Source organism: Syngnathus leptorhynchus, chromosome 21, assembly GCF_054491065.1.
Source record: "Syngnathus leptorhynchus isolate UIUO chromosome 21, UIUO_Slep, whole genome shotgun sequence".
In the NCBI taxonomy this organism is placed as follows: Eukaryota; Metazoa; Chordata; class Actinopteri; order Syngnathiformes; family Syngnathidae; genus Syngnathus; species Syngnathus leptorhynchus.
In genome coordinates this window covers 3,851,419-3,873,561 of record NC_141215.1, presented here as the reverse complement: position 1 = coordinate 3,873,561, position 22,143 = coordinate 3,851,419, and the positions used below count along the sequence as shown (strand labels likewise).

The window sequence follows — 22,143 nt, the reverse complement described above, 5'->3', positions numbered from 1 at the left end:
GATCAATGAAATGGGTTGGCCTGAGGGGCCGTTTAGCTTGAGTGCAATGTGTAAAACCTAATCATCATGAAATAAGTTTACATTCCGAGATCAAATTTTCATTGGGCTTATAAGAAGGTTAATGAGCTTTCTAATATTCAACTTGACTGTCAATAACTAAGCACATCCTTCCCCTCGCCTCTGAATGACCCGGGCCCATCTGTCCACATTTAAAAATACCCCAAAAAAGTCTCGGCGCACCAACGTTCGCCCAGCCCTGTGCTAAAACATGATACAAGTGGAAACGGTTGTATACTATCCTAATTGTACAACTTTATCCCCTTCCTAAAATGGGCCTCAACATCAAATCTTTATCTTTCCCTCAACCCTGACCACTCGAGGTGAAACGCTCTCCCTCTGGCATCCTCCGAGTCAAAGTGATTCTCGCAAAGACGTACGCGCGCAGACAGACCTACCTCTCTCCTGACCTCGAGTGGCCGGCTCAAGTTTACTCTGGCCGCGGTCGGCGTGCGTACACACACGACCGTATCAATGGGACTTTACATGAGCGAAGACGCGTGGAAAAAAACGAAAATTCAAACCGAGGTGCGCTCACGCCTTGTTTATTCTCCACACAGTCACAAGAAGACAATGGGAAAATGGGAAGGAGTGAAGACGGGTATTATGAAGAGAGCCTTGGAGGCAAAGGCGCGGCGTCACGTGATAATGAAGCAGACGGCGGCGCGCCAAGAAAAAAAGGATGCAATCCATCACTGTGATAGCATCACCTTGGGCTGTTTGCCCATCAGACACGACACCAAACAACCGGCAGCGAGATGGCGGAGGCTCCAAAGTCGAACATAATCAGGTCCCTGGCAAAAATTAGCCACAGGAAATAATAAAGCACTTATCGAACTCCACGCTTCCAAATGGCATGTTCATCGATGACTTCCATTCAGGATTTTTTTTTCCTTTTAAATCATTTTAAAAATACACAGCAAATCTATTTGAAAAAAGTACAAACTATATCGATGATTTTTCAAAACGCTCAACTGGAAGCCTCCACCTGCTCTCCGCCAGATGGTCGAGAACAAACGAGGGCCGGCGAAGGTCACGCTAGACGGCACGAAACAAACGGTGGAAACATGAGGCGAGAGCTGATGCCTTCCTTCCTTACCTGGGAGGGGTTGTAGAGCTCCTGAAGGGCGTTGCGGGAGCCTTTCCCGCAGCAGCCTTCCGCCACAAAAGGATTCCTGCGCATGACTGCAAAACACAAGCGAGACACCAAATAAGTTCATTGGACTCAAACAAACCTCTCGGATTAGTTTGGGTGGGAAAAACGCTGACAAAAATAATCCACTAATGAGAATCAGATTATTATTATTTTTTTGCAGGGCTCATGTTCATGGATGAGAATATGTCGCTCCCATCGAGACACCTGCATAAAAAATGACTGCTGGATGGATTTGCGTTTGGAGGCTTTAAACTTGAAACTTTTTTCCTTTGCGCACGGAAAAGAGCCAAACTTGATTATAGGCTTTCAAGTCAACGTTATCCGGCTCAATTTTTCTGCCGATGGTGCTGTCCACTCATCCAACTAACGTCATCAAAAGCCATCCCACTGTTTCAATGTTACTCCAAGTTCACCCTTGTCATAAATCATGTGAACAAAACGACGTCGTGCTCTGAACTGTAACCGATTGGAATGCGCCGGCTTGCGCTAAAAAGCAATTAAAAGAAGCGGGACCTGATTTCCATTCAAAGGGGGCGTCTGCCGCATTCTGCGCTCTCTCGGAATCTATATTTGCTCACTCGGCGCACCCGCTGGTGCGCTCTGCTGTCAATTTACAAATCTGTTGACTGCAAACATGCAAATCTGCCAGCGCCCACTCGCTATTGGCACACGTCGTCTGCAGTGAAGGTCTACATTTTGCTTTGACGGCCTGCTATTCTTTTTTTTTTTTTTTTTCCTGCTGCAGTGATTCCAGCCAAACGTGGAAGAATAGATGATTGTGACTCTGCATGAAACTGTTACTCCATTGGTCCAAACCCCAGGAGGGGACTGAATTGCTTGAAAGAATAACCTCGGAACGCCACGGGAGGGGCTTTGGCACATACATAACACATGCGCACGTGTCCGCACTAGCATGCTAAATTACCAGTGAAGAGGTGGAATGCTGTATAATGAGTAACAGCAAGCTGGCGGTTAATGATGACGGATGTCAAAAGAAATCAAGATAACACTTGTTTGGCTGAACCCACTCAGTCCGAAGTCAGTTTTTTTTTTTTTTTTAAAAGCACTGTACAGTATTTTATTAATATTTTTTGATTTTTCCTATGCTGGCTGGCCATCAAGCATCACAAACAAACAATTTGGCTTAGCACATGGCTTTTATGGTGCCCGATTTTTTGCACACGCGCAGAAGAAGAAAAGAGTGCCGCTGCCTAATGTGCCTTTTTTGGCATTACAACTGATTTGGCATCTATTTTATAAAAACAATCATATGAAAAAAATGAAGGTAACCATGGAAACCGGATCAGTTGCCTCGCCATGATTTAACCTCCACCTTCATTTCTGTCAGGGACCTGACACCAGATGAGAGAAGGAATCCACTGTGGTTGCCTTCAGCCTTGCACTAATTTGAAAGATATGCCACACTGCGGCACTCTTCAACAAGCCCCTCCCCCCTCCTGCCCGTCTGGCATGATGCTTGATGGTGAATTTGGCAGCGCACTGCTACACCATGAAACTAATAGACTGGGACCTGCATGGACATCAAAAAAAAAAAAGACTCTCCATCTCCTGCCTTTTGCTGTTATCACACCGCTGAAGTTTCTCTACGACATTTCCCCTTTACAATTTATTAGCGTTTTAAAAAAAAGCTGGGCGCATTCCAACTCGGCTTCGTCATTCGATGGCGACCTCGGTGCCCTAGTAAAACTTAATGTTGCATCCCACAGCGCCGCTGAAGGGGGCACGTGGCCTTCCAAGGTCAGCGATGGGCAGACCACGTCACAATAAAACCTTAACTGCGCGTGTGTCTTGCCTTTAAGGCGAAAGGACAAAGCGGCGCCGCCCCCTCATAAGTGCCATCTGACAATAAGTGTCCTCGACGCCGTAAATCAAAAAGGCTATGCTGCGACGTTCATCTTGGAATGGGCCAAGGAAGAACTCTCCAATCACAGTTTTTGGATGGTTAAAAATAGTTTCAATGTCTTTTGTTGTCAGATTTTTAAATGTTTTTTCATTTTTGTTGTCAAACTTTTAGTTTTTGGAGCGTTGCGGAAAAGGGAAATATTAATAAAAAATAAAAAAAAAACATGCTCAGTCAGGGCTCGGTAGTCAACATCTACTGCCATTTATCAGCGGAGCATTATGGGCCTCTGGAGGGAGATTCATTTGTGACTAATCTTACCTACACAGTGAGACGAGGCGGAGAGCCACTTCGCGAGGCGCCACATGCACATAAAAGTGATGATTAGGACTAAACACTGGCAGCAGCTACCACTTGACGCATGTGTGTGTGTGTGTTGCCAGACAGGTGATTGGGGGTTGTTGGCACGACTTCATTTAACGCTTGCGTGGAACCGTGTGTGCGTGTGTGTGTGTGTGTAAAAGCAATCAAGACTCCAGCAAAGATTGGCAGCATGAGTGTGTTCTTAGGATGAGTCTAATCCCACTTAATGATGATTACGACCGCGGTGATAATAAGATGACTAATTTTGTTTTGTGCGCTGCCTCACCTGAAGTTGGCGCTCGCACGCAGCCGGCGGCGTGATCAGATAATGCCGGGCTGCTTTTACACGCACCTTAAGATCAAATCTGACAAAACGTTGAGGATTAGAGTCGGAGGAAAGTGTCAGTCAGTTGCCAGTCGTGACAAAAGGTGGCCGATGCGAATGCATCTTTTTTGTTGCCGTGACGACCGAGGCACATCGTCTATATTCCATGTTGCCAACATAATCAATTTTCAGACAAACAATTGCCGATACAAGTGCACGACTGGATTTAAGTGGATGGTTCAGGCCAGTTAAACACACGAGACGTGCCAGCCGAGCTTTAAAGAGCGGCGAGGCAAGTTTCAGTCGATCCAAAAAGCCTCTGGCGAGCACAGCCACGGGCTTTCATTCATTTAACATGAGAGGGCCTTCATTATTGACGCGCCGCTCCTGAACGCCACTTGCTACTCGCTACGCAGTGATAAAAACTGGGCTGGATCCTAAAGGATCGTTTATTTAAAAGCGACAAATGATGCTTGCCGATTTTCAATAGCTTGTGTCTAATTATTCGGTTGCGTGGAGTTCAGTGAGTCGCTCACTCGCGTTAGACTTTTTTATTATTATATTATACGAGGGACTATTTGGTATGATTTCACTCATTTAAATGAGGCGCACCTGCACCACGACCGGTGAGTAGAAACTGGGCCAAAACCATCGCGACGACTTGAAATGAGTAAGCACCTCCGACATCTGTTCTTTTCATTTTCGCCGCTTTTGAAAAAACCTCTGTCTAGTCTCGAAAATGACATCAGCGCCTCATTTTTCCCAGGACTCCAAAGATCGTAGCTGCCCACTCACTCCACTGCCTGACTCACTGCCAATCGTCAGCACTACGGAACCGCAGATGTTTGGACACATGCTAGACGCATTGACGAGCGTACAATTACTGTCTTTTCACACTTTTTTTTAGAGAAGTGCGGATTTAGAAACATCACAATGACGTCAGCCGGCTGCTATAATAGAAGCAACGGCGATTTTGATGAATTACAGGAAGTGTGTTGTTACTTCTACTGGCATAAAAATATCTTTGTGGCAAAATAGAGGAGGGGTCGGAAGGCGGTCAAGCGTGAGTCGAATCAGTCAGAGGGTGCTTAAGCGTGGAAGAGTCACGGTCACATGAGACGGCTGGCTGCTGGGAAGTGGAGCAGACGGTGCAAAAAAAAAAAAAAAAAAAGAGATGGCGTGATACAAGCGCTGCAGGGGGGTCATGGGAGGCAAGGATGGCAGTCGCCCCCAATGAACCCACTCAAGCATTTTCAGTCATAAATACACATTCCACGTCTCGAAAGGAGCGAGTGAAGAATTAAGAAGCGCTATCTGATCCCCGTGGCTTGACGAGTCAAGTAGTCGCGGGATTGTGTGGAGGGAAGTGCACTAGCACTTAATTCAACTCAAAGAAAAATCATTTGAGTTCTCCCTGGTCCTCTGAGTCGACACTCGGGGGTCCTTATGCATAAAACATCTAAAGCGGGATATATAAAAAAAAAAAAAAAAAGAAGAGAGATTGTGAGTAATTCATGAGTTCTAAGCTCAGAGATTCTTTTAAGGAAGAGCTTGCGATATTGAGCCGGGGATGAGGACATGTGGGGGCTGGCTGTGCTAAAAGGACTCTTTGCTGGGGTGCAAATCAAAAGCGCATTCATTCGCTTCCAAATCTACAAAGATGTTCGAGTCAACATAGCCCCAAAACACTCCCTTAAATGGAACGGTTGGTATTTGAACTACTCGACTTTATAGAAGAGTGATTCAGTAAGACAGTTATTTAGCCATTACAGATGGTGGTGGCTTGATGAATTCTGCCTAGCAACAAGTGGGGGGCACAAATGTAAATATGCGACATTGCCATGAAAATGAACTAGAAAAAACTTTAACGGACTACTTTTTTGGGTTGATAACTAATCCGGAGCCTTTATAACATTGCCGCTGGTGTCGAATTAAAAAAAAAAAAAAAAACAGGAAAATCCGATAATCCTGAAAGAGGAGTCGATAGATTTCTTGGTGTGTCGTCTACCTAAGCAGCGGGTGCCCCAATTTGTCTTCCAACTCGGGTTGGTTCCACCTGATAGCTTTATTGGAATAAAAAACTCCCAGGCAACCCCTTGGGGGACTCTCCACCACACAGTTAGAACGTACAGGAACATTTTGGGCGTTATAAAAAAAAAAAAAAAATGAAGACAATTGCTAATAAATAAATAATCAAATATGATGGGAAATTAAAAATAATAACATAAATAAAAAATATATATATAATTGTTAATGAAGTTAACAAATAAGTCACAGCGTCCTTGTCTGGACAAAGTTTCAGTGTGCTCAGTGACGCCCAAAAAAGGAATGAAAATAGCACATTTTTTGGGTCCTACACCCAAAATGCACCATTTGTGTTTGCAGCCTGCCAAAATGAGCTGCCCCATTTGTGGCAAAACAACCCTCCCGATTGTCGCTATAAATGTAAGTTAGAATTTATAGAAAGGGCAACAACAGTGTCATTTTGCTTGACAAAGTCATCATCATATGAATTCATTGTGCTGATCCGGGAATGTTCTAAAGACGCAAAAAGTCAAGGGGAGGGAGGGGGGGGGGGGGGAGTCACATGAGAGCCAGCCAGCTCTAACATGAAACATTTTACGGCGTGCCTGACAATGTGCGCCTCTGTGCGCCTGACCTTTGAGTCCCAATTGGGGCTTTATTGTCGCTAATTAGACAGTGATTGGAGGATAATTAAAAAAGCACGGTGCTTAATACCCAGACGGGCTGCGACTCCCGCTCATAATCACGGCTACATTTTTCTCCACAAAGCTTTGTAATCATCCAAATGGTTCTGCAAGAACTTAATGAGACAGGAGCGCTCACCCCCAACAGCAATCCAATCCCTTGGTTCACAGCAGCACAGCTTCGGCAGCTACGCGTGCAAACGCTCTCATCCCGAGAGAGAGATACAAACATATTGCGCGGCTTAATGATGTACTTACACGAGGAATCGGAATTTTTGTTTTGTTATAAAACAACATTTTCCTTACTTGTGATTATCTTAATGACTCTTATGAATGTAATACGCACAAAGCCCCAAACAGTTGTCGTTGGGTATTGCACCAGTCAGCATCTTATTTGAGCAACTATCATCAAATAGTTTATGCGCAGGAGCTGAGTAAACATGAACTGGCGCTGGTTTTACGGCGCATCCCGTGGAGATGTGAGTGGTCTCATCTCGGGCTTTCCACGGTGCTCTGGGGCCTATGATCGGAGTCAAGTCCATGTGCTATACATGAGAAACAAAGTCAGCGTGTTGAAATGTCAAACAACACGCCTCACGTGTTTGAGCGCTTTTGTTTCAGTTAGCGTCATGGCCTCGTGGCCGCGCTGTTGACACAACGCCTTCGTCTACGTCAGTCGGTGCGGGCCTACAGTGAGCCTTTCAAGAGGAGCGACTGAGTGACCCAGAGAAAGTCGAGTGGAGTGGAGTGGAAAGTCCGACTCAGCACAAAAAGGCAGGGTGTAAAATATCTTGATGACATCCTGACAAAGTAGGAGAGTGTGTTAGTGTGCGTGTGTGTGTGTGTGTGTGTGTGTGTGTGCATGTGAATGAGTCAGAGCCGTACAAGGCTAAAACACAGCGGCAGTATTTCAGACAGTCTCTCACACTTGGCATGTCACCTGAGAAATGTACCTACACGCTTGTAAAAAAAAACAAAAAAACATTTCATAAATTGGCAAATATTAATGAAGATCGTTTTCGGGGAACAGAAAAAGATTGGAGTGTTTTTTAATTAGAAAAATATTAGACTGTATAATAGAAGAATTCAATTTTTCCTAGTCATGAAAATTAAATCTAGGGTTGATTTGATGAATTATACACAGGAGTGGAAAAACTCAATTAATTTTATTGTGCCCAGTAATTCGCTATGTTTAGCCTATTTCTTTGTCCTATAATGATTTCAAAATGCCCCAAAAAACTGCATGAAGTATGGCTATATGTGTGACCAATGATATTTTAAGATATGTCACATGACAACCCAACATTATATACTGTAAATTCTCCCGTAGCTATTATGAGAATACGTTATATAGTAGAGTCACACACACTTTAACCGATATCCCACCGTTCCTTTGGGTGTGGCCCGAGCAGCCGTTAAAAGGCTTTTGGAATGAGGGGAGGAGAGGTTGAGACAAACCTCCAGCAGAGGCAGCTGGCCTCAGGGACTAAATTTAGAGGTGGAGAGAGGAAAAAAAAAAAAGGAAAAGCTTGTGCAATTCCAGAAGCAAAAAAACAGCGGTGAAAGGGAGAAGATTGATTTCGATAAACCACAAAGGCAGAGTCCACAGAGAATATAATAAAGATGGTTAGAGTATTTTTTTTTTTTTTTTTACCTAGACAGTTAAGTGTAGGGAGCTTTAAGATGCGCCCCTGTGGAGTGGCTTTGATTTATTGCGCTCCAGATTTCACCCCTCAAAACAGCCACTTTTGCTACTTTCACTGAGAAAACAGCAGTGGGCACACCTGTATGTCAATACGGCTGACATGAGAAGGAATGCCATTGATTAGACAGAAGAAAAAAAAAAAAAGGCGGCTTCAGAAGCTCTTGATTGCGATCGAAAGGGTCAAGAGGACGTCGTTTGACGGGAAAGCGCGAACCGCAAGGTAAATGGAAAAGGCAACAGCGAAAAGGCGGAACGGATCTGCCGTGGGAGGGCGGCTGGGTCGAACCTACACTTAACGTGGTTTTGCCCACTTTAAAAAGGGTCAATTCACACGGATTGTAACCGTGAAACTTGTTTTGATACTCTCGTTAAAGTTTCTCGTTTGAGCCCTGCGACGTAATGACAAGACCTTCTTGGTGGCATTTTGTAAAAAAAACAAAACAAAACAGAAAAACAACCATCAATCCCAAAATATTCCAAACCGCTTTAATCCTCAAAATAAGAAAGTCTGGGCGTGACAAATATTTGCACGACAACGGGCTCCCAATAATGTCAGGAGCTTTATCAGCTTGTAAGTGACTGTGTGATCAGAGGCCATTTTGTTGGAATCAAAACATGGCATCAACAAACTCGAACTAATGCAAAATGCATGAGCTCCTCCGGCAAGAACAAAGCTCTTATTTTAGCACTAAAGTAAAATCAGCTTTTACCTCCCAAATAACCTCCTAAAGACTCGACGGGATGCAAGCCAGTTGAAGATGAATAGCTAAAGTACGCGGGGGGCGGGGGTGTGTGTGTTATTCATAGGTTAGTATAGTTTGACAACTAACCCATGGTAATTAGGGTTAAACATAAAAAAAGGTGATGTCACAAACTGGATTTACGGTGTGATTATAAAAATCCCTCAAATGCAATGCATTATATATGGAATATGGCAATAAGTCATGCGTGGGTACTTTGAATGGTGGCCAATGAGTTTATAATGTACGTTTAATGACACGGTCAAATTGTAGCATATAGTTTGGGCTTGTAAAATTAGCACGTGCATTCGTGGAAAGTGGCCGTATATGTTTGTTAGCTAACAATATGACGGAGGGAGGCGATTCTTTGAATAGGTTGTTTATCGGGCAAAATTGCGTTAAGTGCTCGTTGTACGCGCCAATGTTCGCACGGGAGGCCAACGAGCGGTTAGCCGTTCATATTTCGGGAAACCGATGATACCGCGAATAGAAGGTGGCCATTACCTTTTTTAACTTTACATTCCTATTGGCCCTTTCATTACGCTTGGAATGACGCTGCTGCTTTGTAAAGGCGATTGGCGGTTTTGCTTTCTTCAGCACGAACCCGAGTCGAGTATGATGCAACGACGGGATAATACGGAAGACAGCGAAAAGAGACGTCTTGACCCTGAGGTCACTCCGCAACTTGGATGAGTTTGCCTTTGGCCATTAAAAACAAGAAGTTCTCAAAATTGAAACTCCTCGCCAAAACTGTATTGCGAAACAAAAGCTGCCGGTTGATGAGCCTTTTCAGCTCTTCAGGTAAATTGTCTCGTTATCACCGTGTCTTTTTATAGAGTCATAAATTTGCGAGAACGTAACGCAAGCTCCAAGGCGATTCATTTGACTGTCTGCTTCGTTTCTCGTTCGGGATACCTTTCGAGTTGCTTGCTGCTGCTCAACGTTTATGCACTGTTAAATTATAGTGTGTCTGTGTTTTTTCCAGCGCTGCAAGTTCTCCTAAAATAGACAGCGTTGGAAATTATAGGGCTGGAGAGCCAGCGAGTTAGCGTTTGTGTGCGAGCTAGTTGACATTAAAAAGAAAAAAAAGGAAAAAAGAAGCGTGCATCTTGTCTTTCAGCTTGACCACGAGGACTTGGCAGGAAAACGTGTGGAAATCGATCCGAGGCGGCGGACATGTGTCCGAGTCATCACAATTTAGATTGCGAGAGACAAATCAAAGGAATGGACGCGGTTGATTGGGGGGGGGGGGACGCATTAAAGTGTGAATAAGAGAATCGATGACAGCGCGGCGGAGAGAATTAGAAGTTCCATCTATCCACTTTTCCCTTCCAAGACCTTTTTTAGCACACTACCAGTCACAGTTGTACGGTGCTGGGTGGCGCTCAACTGCTTCTGTTTTACCAACCACACGATGGCAAAGGCGACGGAACAACCAGTGGTGTTTTCTATAAATGTGTCGCACGACAGGCAACAATGACAAGCTACAGAACACAGATCGGTAGGTAGAAACGAAACACGTGTAACGAAAAAGCAGGTAATCATCAGTGGCAATTGAAGGCCTATAAAGACGAAAGTGGGTCATCAGTCGCTTCAAACTGACTTCACGGGGTTGTCGCTCGCGCTGAGGCTACGCTCCATTTCTCTCACATTACAAGTAACGCGCTTTTTCAGCATTCCAAATGCGGAAGAAATTGAGCGCAAACTGGATCTGACTGCACTGGGGGACCACGGGATTTATACCAGCTACAATTTAGCACCAGAACTATTCAAATGTTCTACTCAGGTAAAACCATTCTTGCTAAAACCCAACTGAGAAAAACGAATTGCCCGCTGGCAAATTCCATTCCCAAAACCGGGTTCACACCTCCGCTATGTTCCCAACTGGGCCACACCCCAGCCAGCCAGGACGTCTGTTCTCATTGTGGTCCTTCCTACCATCGCCATGGCAACCCCATCCGCTGGGCAAACTGAGCTGATAACAGCCCGAAGAAAAGGAGGAGGTGGAATGTGTTGAAGCTTTGAGCATTTACCCCCCCCCCCCCACCCCACCACCCCATCTCCTCTCTGTTTTCCAGACTTCTATAATTCCTCCAACCTTAACACTAATAAATATTTCCTGAAGCAGGTATACATCCTGCATGTGTAAGCACACAAAGAGAAGACAGATGGGCCTTCTCCAACCACGAATGACGGATGAGGCCCTCTTAGGGCCTGCCTGGCCGAGACGCCAAAGCTAAGAAATGAGTGATGACAGGAAAGATCTAATATCCGCTTCAAGACATCGGTACATGACAAACACGCGCTATAGACATCACATGGACAGCCAGTCCCGAGAATGCTTTATCAGCACAGCACAGTGGGAGGTGGGAGGACTAGAAGCCGCTAGCGATTGTTTCCGTCACATTCATCTGTCTATGGTCAAAAGAGGAAAGGCGCCGGAGATTTGAGAACAATGTCCTCTTCATGGCACAAGAGCTTAAGGTGTTCCTGGCAGGAGCGGGCGACATTAATCGTCTCAAGCAGACTCGACTGACGATGTTCGATTATTGAAGGCATCTTGCGATATGTTACATTTGTGATGTGTGGAAATGTGCCAGAAGGTCATGCAGTCATCAGGTGACATGTTGCAAATTTCTCCGTCGCAATTCGACGCTCTCATTTGTTGACACCCACATCACTCACCAGGCCCCGCCTTTTCAAACCGTACACCGTCAACTGCAACCATTGAGGGTGAGGACGGCCAAGTAAAACGAACGAATAGTCAATTTTTATCCGTTGTATAATCGGTGCACTCAATTGGATAGCAGCATCCTGACGAAACATAATGACTTGGTTGGCCAATTTGTCAAATTAGTCTATTTCTGCCCCAGTTGTCGTGGTAACAAAAATGCTACTCGGCATTTACGTGAAACCAGCTCCTCAAAAGTGATTTCAACCAGACATTGAAAAAAAAATCTGAGTCAAGGTTAATTCGTTATAAATAGGTGCCCTTGATTTGGGGAGGGGGTTATAGTACAGCACTGTGTCGGTGTGTACCCACTACTTGCTGAGTCAGTCAAAAGAGTTTGCCTGCTCGTCTCTTGCCAACACGTCCGCTCTGACCCCGTTTGGAGGACGTCGAAGAGTCCAGCCGGGCTCGACTCCTGCGCCGAATCTGCGGCGAGGAAGATTGCGGCACTTGTCGATCCACTCGCCAAACCAGACAACCACGTTGGAAACGTGCTCGGAAAACAGAAACCGCCGGACAGATGGACAAAATGGGAACGTATAGGAAAAGAGGAAGGGGTAAGAATTATAGAAATATTTTGAGTTGAGGACATTTAATCCAGGAGTGCTAACCAAGAAAGAATTTTCCAACATTTTTAAATGCCGCAATAAAATGTAAGTTGTCACATTATGAGATCCTTTAAACGGGAAATATCACATTACCGCCATTAGCTTGTGAAGTCTGCAGCCAGGTCTGACTACAGACCTGCTTGGATTATTCAAAAAAAAAAATGGGAGATGGGAAAAATGGGAAATGCTTTCTCAGTTTGCCAAACGGATGCCAAAGCAACAAAATACTTCAGAATACATGCTGATGACTACTGTTATGGTCTGTCTCTATGTGTTGCGGCACCTTTTGTGTTCAAATAGCCAGAAACGTCCAAATTCCTGTCCTGGAAAATGTCTACATTTACAAAGGCAAAGGAAAAAGTCGGTAGCAGATCCACTGTTACGCCTCCCAGTAGCTAGCTACTGTACTCCGAATGTTCCTCCGGCAGACGTTTAATGAGATGTGCCCTGGCGCTTGTCCTCTTAATTAAAGCAATGATTCACTTCTCCTCCAGCACGCCGTCTACATCTGGCGACCGAGGACACTCGCTGTCAACACACAACACTTGCGTTTCGGAAAGCGTGGAAGCGCCAAGGTCGGACGCAATCTTTAGCGTTGCGCAGGGCGACCTAGCGTTCCCGTTTCAGGAGGTGGATTTCAAATTGATCAGTCAACTTAGACGGAGTCCCGAACTCTCTGACCTCGGTAGAGGTTCCGGCGTTCTCCTTGGAAGACATACTGAGCCGTTGTACGCACACAAACTCTCCATCTTGCCCACCCACTCCTCCAGAGGTAAACACTAAGATGGAGCAACAGAGCCGTTCGTCAGTGGCTAAAAATAGCCGGCGCCCTCCCGCCTGGCTCTCATTAATGCCCTAATGTGGCTAATGGACGACACTCGCACCCCTTTACTTACTTCTCGGGGGCGAAGACCTAACAAGGGAATCGATATTTATCGACAGGCGCTGAGTGATTATGTTCTCATCTCCGGCCCCTCCCACCGCCGAGATAGCGCATTTAGTGACCGCATGGGACCTTTGCCCTCCTACAATTGTGCTTTTGCTGACTGAAGGGGAGGAAATTCAGCTCAATTATTGGGTGTGGGGGGGGGTTAACCAGGTTTAACCTTCAAATCCAGCAGCTTGTCTTCTACCGTAGCATTTCTGAATGATTTATTTTGACCGGTTGTAGGAAATAAACACACGTGATGATAGCTAAGTGGGGAATCAATTTGTCGACTCAATGTAGTTTATAAATCTTCAGATGAGCCAAATCATAAGTCAGTGGTTCATCATAAACTTGTCAAGCTGAGTCAACGTTAACAATTGGTTGCAATATGCTCAAATTCAGCCTTGCTATAAAAATGTCCCAAGTTGAAGGACATAATTAATCGTTAAGAGTTTGATGGAAAAGTCGCAAATCTCTGTAGCAGGGAGGAAATATTTACGACCTCATTTAACAACTGTCTTTTATTATCAGGCTTAATGACTTAATGTGTTGGGGGAGCTCATTAGTTTTCGCTAGTCACAATAGTCAGGCTTGAAAAAAACATTATGAGGTCTGCGAGTTTCCCTGCACGGATTCGAGGAGCGATTTCCAGCGATTTTAGCCCGGCGTGCCGAGAAAGGACGCACAAATGCGTCATTTATCAAACTTCAAGGCAAGACGGTCACAGGCAGGTGCTAGCAGAGAGAGCAAGGTAAGCGCAAATGCGGACCGCGGTGACTTAACAACCGACTGCGAGAAAAAGCTAGCCGGCCAAAATGAAGCAGGAAAATAGTTCGGATTCAAATGGCAACAGCCATTCTAGATTTTCTTTTTATATATTTTCTTTTTTTATTTTATGACCGGAGAACAAGAGAAGAACAAGCCAAAGTATTTAAGATGTGGTTCGGCCTAGCCACTGTTTGAGGGCAAGTGTGCATTAAACAACTTAATGTGTATTTGATGAAGTGTTAGGGGCAGATGCTGAGGAGCAGACTGCTGACTCTGGAAGTTGCCATCATTAATGTCACCGCCTCTGATGTACTGACAAAAAAAAAAAACATCTGGTATTTAATTGCACAAGATGTCACAAATTAGTGCTTCAAGATGTGGAATTTTCACTTTTTTTTGTGTGTAAGTGTAGGAAGGATGCAAACAATTTACAGTATCTAATTTTTCACAAATCCCAATCACTGTTGTGTAATATTTCAATGCGGTAATTTATGAGCTAATTTAATAACAGGAGACGAAACTTATGAGGGTGCCTAACGTGCTTGTTGGATCTTTGATAATCTGCATGGCTTAGTCATGAAAGGAGATGCTGGAAAACTTTGGGGTTCATCCCTCTCCTTTAGCCTCCTCCCCGACCATGCGGCAACGTTAGATGTGGGATTTAGCGGCGCAGCTGGGCAGGAAAACCAGACGAACACACAAACGGGACGTCCGGGTCGAGACTCTGGCAAGACCTTTGCGGAAGAGAACAAGAATAGCCTTCTTCCTGATTGTAAAAACCACAAGGAGGCAGCTGATGCTAGTTTTAGCTAGCACGTGTACCGCTACCTGTCCCATGTTTGTCGTTGGAGACCCGGGCTGACCCTCCCTTGTCAACTACAGCTGGCGATGCGGCGACGGGGGCAACGAGGGTGAGGAATTTCGAGTTTCCCGTAGAAATTCCACAGGCGGAGCCTTTCATTCTTTCCCAAGACGTGCTCATTCTTTGCTTTCAACCATCGCAGCTTTGTCACCGAAACCTCTGAGGGATGTTAAACGCCAGCGCGCATGTGGCGTGGCTGCGGAAACCAGAGCAGATCTGCAGCCTCAGCACGCGCACAAACACACACACAGACTTCTAACTATCCCAGAGGCAGTTCACAGGGAAACCAAACAACCGGCGCTTACAGCACACTTTCTTATTAACTCAAAAAAAGGGGAGAAAGTCCTTGGACCTCTGTCCCGGTAACTATGACTAACCTTGCCATTCAACTCAATTCCCAGAGACAAGTTTCAGGTCCGCACTCAAACCAAAACAAAGCAGCCCTTCTTTGGAGACAGAACAGGATGACCTCGACTCTCCACTGAATAAGCTTTATTCCAATCGCGGGCAATTTGCATCAAAGGCGTAATTACGATCTTGTCCCCGCGTTCGATATTTGTGATTGCTGTGCCCGCTACCTGAGACGGCATGACTCATATGCCGCCAGGCATATTTAATGAATGTTTCGTATTCCACCGAGATCAGATAAAACGTGAGCATGGAAATGATACTCTCGTAGTCCGAACTGAGCCTCAATCCCTGCCAATTAATTTGACTTTGTCACTACAGAAGCCCCCAGAATGTAAAATATTTATGTGTCCAACTCTGAAGGAATATCTGGTTTGGACAACTTGTGATTAGGTCGGGTTAAAAAGACGTTATAATTACCACAACCACATGATGACAACTTTAGAAATACTGTGTACGAGTGATGGAAGTGCTGGCAACAGATCCAACTCGAACAAATCCAACTAAAGCCATCAGCAGTAGAATCAAAGTGGAATGACTGAGCGAGGACAACGATGGCGCCGGCCGGGTCTTCTTTTGTCGCTTCCGACAAGAGGTCGCAACCCCCGGCGCTGGTAGAGAGGCGAGAGTTTACACTGGGAAGCCAGACGGCATTTGCTCTTAAACATGCCTCAACCATGGCGACGCTGGCCCGGGATCGTTATCTGACAAACAACAATGGTGCGTGTATGTCAAGTATGCCTTGCGCTGCGGCGACATTGGGAAAGAATGTAAACTAACCGTACAAATCACTGGAAAGGGAACGGCCAAAACAAATGTACAAACACAACACTCCTGTTATCAGACATGATTGATACAGGCAATCATGATATCAACCAATGACATGATACAGGATTGAAACTTACAGGGGAAGTAATGGCAATTACTTTTTAAAAAGGTCTGAGGAGTCTCTAGAAGTCCCAAACGACACCATAAATAGTGGTTAAAGTTGTCGCCTGTCGCCTCCAACTTGGGTGTCATGGTAACGAAAGGTTTTCATCCTTAGTTTATCTTAACGGAAGAATGTCTGCGAGGTTTCACAAAAGACACTTGCGGGAACCGTTTTGAATTGTGAATGGAAAAATCCATATGTTTTCTTTAAATGCCAAACATCCTTCCTTCCATCTTCTGGTCGAAGCATCCCGAAACTCAGAAGCCTGTCGTTAAAATGAAACTCGGTGACCTCGACGCACATGTGAGAGGAGCATGATGCAACGCCCGTGGAGAACCTGAGATCCTAGCGCAATCGTTTCAATCTGATCGACGACTCCGCAATTTCTTTTGGCAAACCTAGCGCGCATGGGCAAAATTCAATCATATTGATATAGCGCCAATGCATAACAAGCGCTACCTCAAGGCACTTTTGATATGGATCAGATCCAACACCACGCTGCTCGCATATTAAACAGAACCGTCAGTAGAGCACATGAGCGAGGAGAAAATCCCTTCTATGGAAGAAAATCTCAACAGAAGCGAGAGTCAGTGTGACTCGACCATATGACTGCATTTCCTTGAATGACTACAGGGTAAATGACCCAATCAGACAACTCCATTGATTTTAAAATAGGAGAACTGGTTTGAACTGCTTTTGGATGACAGACACAGGCGACAATTCCCAACAGAGTCTCAATGCTAAAATAGTTATAATGAAAGAACTGCTGTCAATCCATTTCTAGACTGCTTGTCCTCATTTTGGGTCTTGGGTAACTGGAGCCTCTCACAGCTAGACAAAAAATGTGGTACACTTTAGTGGTAAGCACCTTGAGTGAGCTAAAAAGTATGCCAAGTAATGCTCCAGGTCACCCACAATCCTAGTGAGGAAAAGCAATAGAGAAAATGGATGGGAGGAAAACGTAGTAGGCCTTGATTGATTGAAGTTTCGAAAATGAAACGTAAAAGAGAGAGAATTACACGTGTAATAAAAGGCCAACTAAATAACTTTTCATGCTAAAAGACAATGGAAAATGACATAGACAAGCTAGCAAAACGATCACCTGTGTAGTGGTACTGTAGTAACATGAAAACAGAGCACATAGCAATACTCATAGGCATATATTCTTTATCCTCTGCGGAAAAACGACCAATTTTACTGCAGTTTAGTTGTGACCTTCTGTTTCGTGTTACCCCATGAAATCTAATCCAATTTACATTTTTTGTTCTTAATTGCGCTATCCCCTGCTGGCCAACGTGTGCATACTCGAACTAAAACCGTGAAATCACGATGCAAAAAGTGTTTAATTATACTCGCAAGTCAAGGCGTCACTGGAGCCACAAGCTAAACTGAAACAGCATCTGCCTTTGTTCCGCGTGGATGTGATTCACGGTGCGTTCACGGACATGGACAGCGCATGCTTTCCAGTTTGGACACCCCCCCACCACCACCTCCACCACTGACCGCCTCTGTCAAGCCGAGCGCCACTGGAAGGGGTCGGCACTCCGGTGTGCGCCCTTTTACGCATCTCGTTAAGGAATTGGGGGAAGACTGCTCATTCTCGTTTCTTTCACGCCTTTAACCGCACAATGCCACCGCTTCTACCGGCGAGCGCACGCCGGCATATCCTCCAAAAACAGATCAATGCGGAGACCGATCGATTCCGACACAGCGCTCCAGGAGAGAGGCGCTTGCTTTGGCGTCAAGTCATATCGATCGTGCGGGCTGGTGCAAACAAATTGATGGGGTGGCAAAACACACGCGCGCCCGCGCGCATTAGGAACAAGGGACAAGGGCTCCTACCTGGTTGGAACATACTTTGGAAATAAAAGATGACCAGAATAAAGGATCCCAAACAAGTGGCCAGTACCATCCGGCATATCCTGCTCATCCTCATGAGTTCGCTTAAAGTCTGTTTCATGGCCGAGGAAGGCGAGAATAAAGAGACAGGGTGAAGGTTCCGCTCGCTCGAACCTTCTTAGTGTGCCTCCGGTGGTACTGATGAGGAGTCAGGAGGACCGTCCGCCGGTCATTGAGCTCAACGCATCCTACACGGAGTGTACCATTGCTGGGCGGCGTGCGGGGGGGAGGAGGAGCCGCTTGGCGGAAATGGGCTGCCGGTTTTGAGGAGATGAGCGCGTCCAGATGTGCGCGTCTTTAGAGTTTTGACCATTAAGGTCTATATTTAATGTAAGAGAAATTCAATTTTGGGGACGGAGATCTTTTTATATTGGCTCCCCTTAATTGCCTTTCTAAATGGAAGAGACCCATAATTGATATCATCACTAATACCTGTCCTGCGACTAACAATCATATCCAAGTGATCCAAAGTTGTCATGGTCTTATAGCAAAAATCTGCACACCCAAGAAGGTTTGTAATTGCATCTATAAAAGAAGTCAGCTGGAAAAGCATTTTCCCTTTATTAGACAAGGTAAAGATTCACCAAATGAAGCTCCTCCCCTTCACTTCTACATAGCACAGTGCCAAACCCAAAATAGCAAATAAAGTATATGTTCCAAAAAAAGTACACTTGATCACAAAAGATAAAACTCAGGTCTCCCATTAAGATGCAGTACATAACTCCGACACTCCAAGCTACCAACACAATAATCAAGTCGGAAAGCAATCTTTTTTTTTTTTTTTTTTAATCAGACGCTAACACAATGCAAGAAACCATGCTGAGACAGTTATTTCAATTCAGGCCACGATTTTTTTTTTTTCCATACCATCTGGCATTGCCACTTATTGTGGTAGTATAAGCACTGGTTACAGAAATAGCAAGCGGCAGCAGACAATGACAACCCACACACAATTTTCTCCATTTTCCCCTTCTACTACGTTGTCTAAACACCTTCTGCTTCAACTCGATTTCCATTGGCATACACAGCTACAGTGCCACCTAGTGGTAACAAAGTTTCCCAGGCAGTGATGAATCGTATCTCTATGCAGCATCTTGAAGTACAGTGGCGTGTCTATGTTGTAATCACATTTACCCTTCCCATGCAAAAAGCAGGAAATGTGCAGCAATCACTTATGTACACAAGCCCACGTCGTCATGGGAAATACCACAAAGGTTGATGACATCGGCCCTGTATTGATAAAACACTGCAGCAAAGACTCGAGACGGACGGGGAAGTTCAGTGTCACTCTGGCGGAATTAAAACGAGGGCCTTTGTGCGTGTGGCCCGCCGATGTACACGTGGGACCGTAGCTGAGGTGCCGACGGAAAAAACATTCACGGTCACTCCTTTAAGAAACATACACGCCTGAGGGGGAACGGAAATAGGACACAAGTGGAAAAGCAAACAGCACCTAAGGAATGCTGGCCGAAGGGCTTGGTTAAGAACAGACGGCGGACTATTAGAGGAGGAGCATGTACAGATATCGATTTAGAGTCCACAAGCGCCGTTTAGTTCATTGTATGAAATTAAGTTCATAAACCCCCCCCCCGGGGGGGGCTTGTGGTGTGCTGAAAACGACCATATTGCCTTTTAAATGTCTATTTTAAGTGTTTCGTTTTTGTTCAGCTTGCTCACTTAATTGCTAACAAATGGAAACAAAGAGCGAGTAACTCCGATAAATACAAAGCTCTGTGTATCGACAAAATTACGAAGGAAGATGTGAGACTATCGAGAGGGCTCTACTGCATTTGCATGTTAATTTATGGATTTACCAATATATCTAGTTAACTAACCAACAAAAGGATGGAGACATCCTCCTTGGTGAAGGTTAAAAAAAAAAAACACACATGATGGATATTAGCACTGGCAGCTCAGTCCCCCCCGCGTGGCTGTTTGTCACGTGAAGTCACTAGTCGACGGTCAAGGTCATCAGTTAACAGCACGAGTCACGGCAACCATTACCGGTTACCGCGGCAACCGTGATTGATGGGGCCAACCTCAGCACTTTCCAATCCAGCTTGTTCACCTTGGGTCAATGGGGTGCGCGCAAAGGGAGCAAAAAGTCTTGGCCTGCATTAAAATCGTACAAATTCAAGTTGCCTTTGATACCGTTTGGAGTCACTCAATAAAAGATTCAGTGACCTTTGTTTGAACCCTCGCTGAATGCCTTATTAATTACATTTTCCAACGAGGTCCTAACCCTTCAGTGTAACGTGGAATTAGCAGCCACACAGGTACTTTTGAAATTTTTTTTTTATAAATCTTGAATAATTCAGCACCCAGACTGGGAAACTCATTTGAATCCCCCGCTGACATTGACCTCGAAGTTAGCCACGCTTCCTCAAGGACTGACAACCCGAAGGACCTCAGACAGAGCGCGATATGAATACGGGAGGAATGTTTAGTTGCAGGGACTGAGGATTTATGACCCCATGACACTCAGGGTAATAATTACTGTAATGACAATCATGATGCATATATGGCTATAGAACATTTAATTCTCTAATTACGTTGCTTGACAAGTATTCAAATAGAGTATATGCACAAAAATAACATAAGAATACAGTACATCAAATTAAAACTAAATGAGTGAGTGTGTGTATAGCATTAAATGAAACACATGATCACAATTTGACAAAAATACATAACAGCAATAATACCGTAATGGCCTTTTTACACACATTTTACGACTAATGTTTTTTCTTACATAATGTTGTCTTGCTCGAGAAGAAATCCCACGTTTCAGTGAATTTTTTTTTCTCTACACTTCTTTATTTTATCTTACCTTGGTGTCACAATTAAATCTACGATTAAATAAAGGCATCACACCTAAAGAGTGCGTAATTGAAGGCGTCAATGACGATTACGCTAATGCATCCCGAAAGCGTGAAATGTGCCTCCACATGGGTTGCTCTCACGAGTCGCGGTGGTTTTCGAATTAACTCAATAGTATGGTTCAGTTCTACAGCACTGTAATAGTCAGAAGTGACTTACCTCGACCATTATTTGATGATGGTTTGGAGTCCACATATTTTCCATCCACAGCAGGTTACCAGTTAATACGTTTAGGTTGTACAAAGTTGCAAGGTGGTTCAGGGGACACGTCGTCGCTGTCAAGCAAGATGGAAATGTCAATTTGGCCTACACTGGAAAAGGCCAAGGTGTTGTTGCGCTATGATGGATCTGTATGTTAAGATTTACGACACAGGTGGCGGAATCGGTTATCTGCTCCGTTAGTCCCCACATTTCAGGGTCAGGTGAAGCAACACTAGGGTATAAATCTAGTGAATATAATTTATTTGGGATGATCTCACTCAAATTTGATACTTACTTCGGTGTTCTTCTTTTATATGCCACATGTAACTACAGACGTTGCTGTAGTCCTGTGAGATAAAAAATAACAAGAGATTATTGATTGGGAAAAAAGAAATAAACGTACTGTAAATGTAAAAAAACATCTTTGTATTGGATAGCGTGTTTAGAATTTGAAAATTGCGCTTAGCCCACTCGGCTGATGTAAAAATTGCGTTTGACTACACTTTTTAAAGGCATTAATTTTACAACCCTGAGACGTTTAAATACTTTAGTATGGTGCCGTCCTGTGGTCAAAGAGTAAATTACAGACGCGTTGAACGGGAAAACAAAACTATTGCTGTCAAAGAACAATATTGACGGTAGTTATCACATTTTTTTTTTAATCCGACGCCATTTTCAATTTTTTTTATTCGATGCCTGTTAGTTACCACGTACACACGTCCAGATATTCATTGAGTTAACATTTTGAAACTTCTCACTGAGTTTTTTTAAGAGTCGGAATCAAGGATAGGCAGACAAATATAAATTACACATGGTAAAAAGATATAAAATACCTCAAAGGAGAGAATTTGTTCATGGGGACAATAAAGCGCCTTTTACTATTCAAACAGCGATAGTGGGAGGGTGAAAACACCTGTGGGGTGGTGCGTTCGAACACTAACGTATATAATGTAGAATTTAAAATAAACGCGTGACCAAAATCAAACAGTAAAATAAACACAATAAATCCCCAATT

At 44.4% G+C, this 22,143-nt stretch overlaps 1 protein-coding gene across 2 annotated transcripts in view; it reads right to left on the bottom strand.

Moving 5' to 3' along the window:
* chst11 (carbohydrate (chondroitin 4) sulfotransferase 11) overlaps window positions 1–22,026 on the bottom strand; it is a 28,851-nt gene extending 6,825 nt beyond the window's left edge. Inside the window, exons 1-4 of one of the 2 annotated variants that reach the window (XM_085902757.1) lie at window positions 21,962–22,026; window positions 21,424–21,475; window positions 21,087–21,202; window positions 1,157–1,242 (exon numbers count right to left, since the gene is read on the bottom strand). In XM_085902757.1, coding sequence (XP_085758883.1) covers window positions 1,157–1,240 — 84 coding nt within the window. In that variant the 5' untranslated portion in view covers window positions 1,241–1,242; window positions 21,087–21,202; window positions 21,424–21,475; window positions 21,962–22,026. Of the gene's footprint in view, window positions 1–1,156; window positions 1,243–17,993; window positions 19,569–21,086; window positions 21,203–21,423; window positions 21,476–21,961 lie in introns of those variants that run through there. The other variant, XM_085902755.1, reaches the window with a different exon arrangement.
* Between the last annotated feature and the right edge of the window lie 117 nt (window positions 22,027–22,143).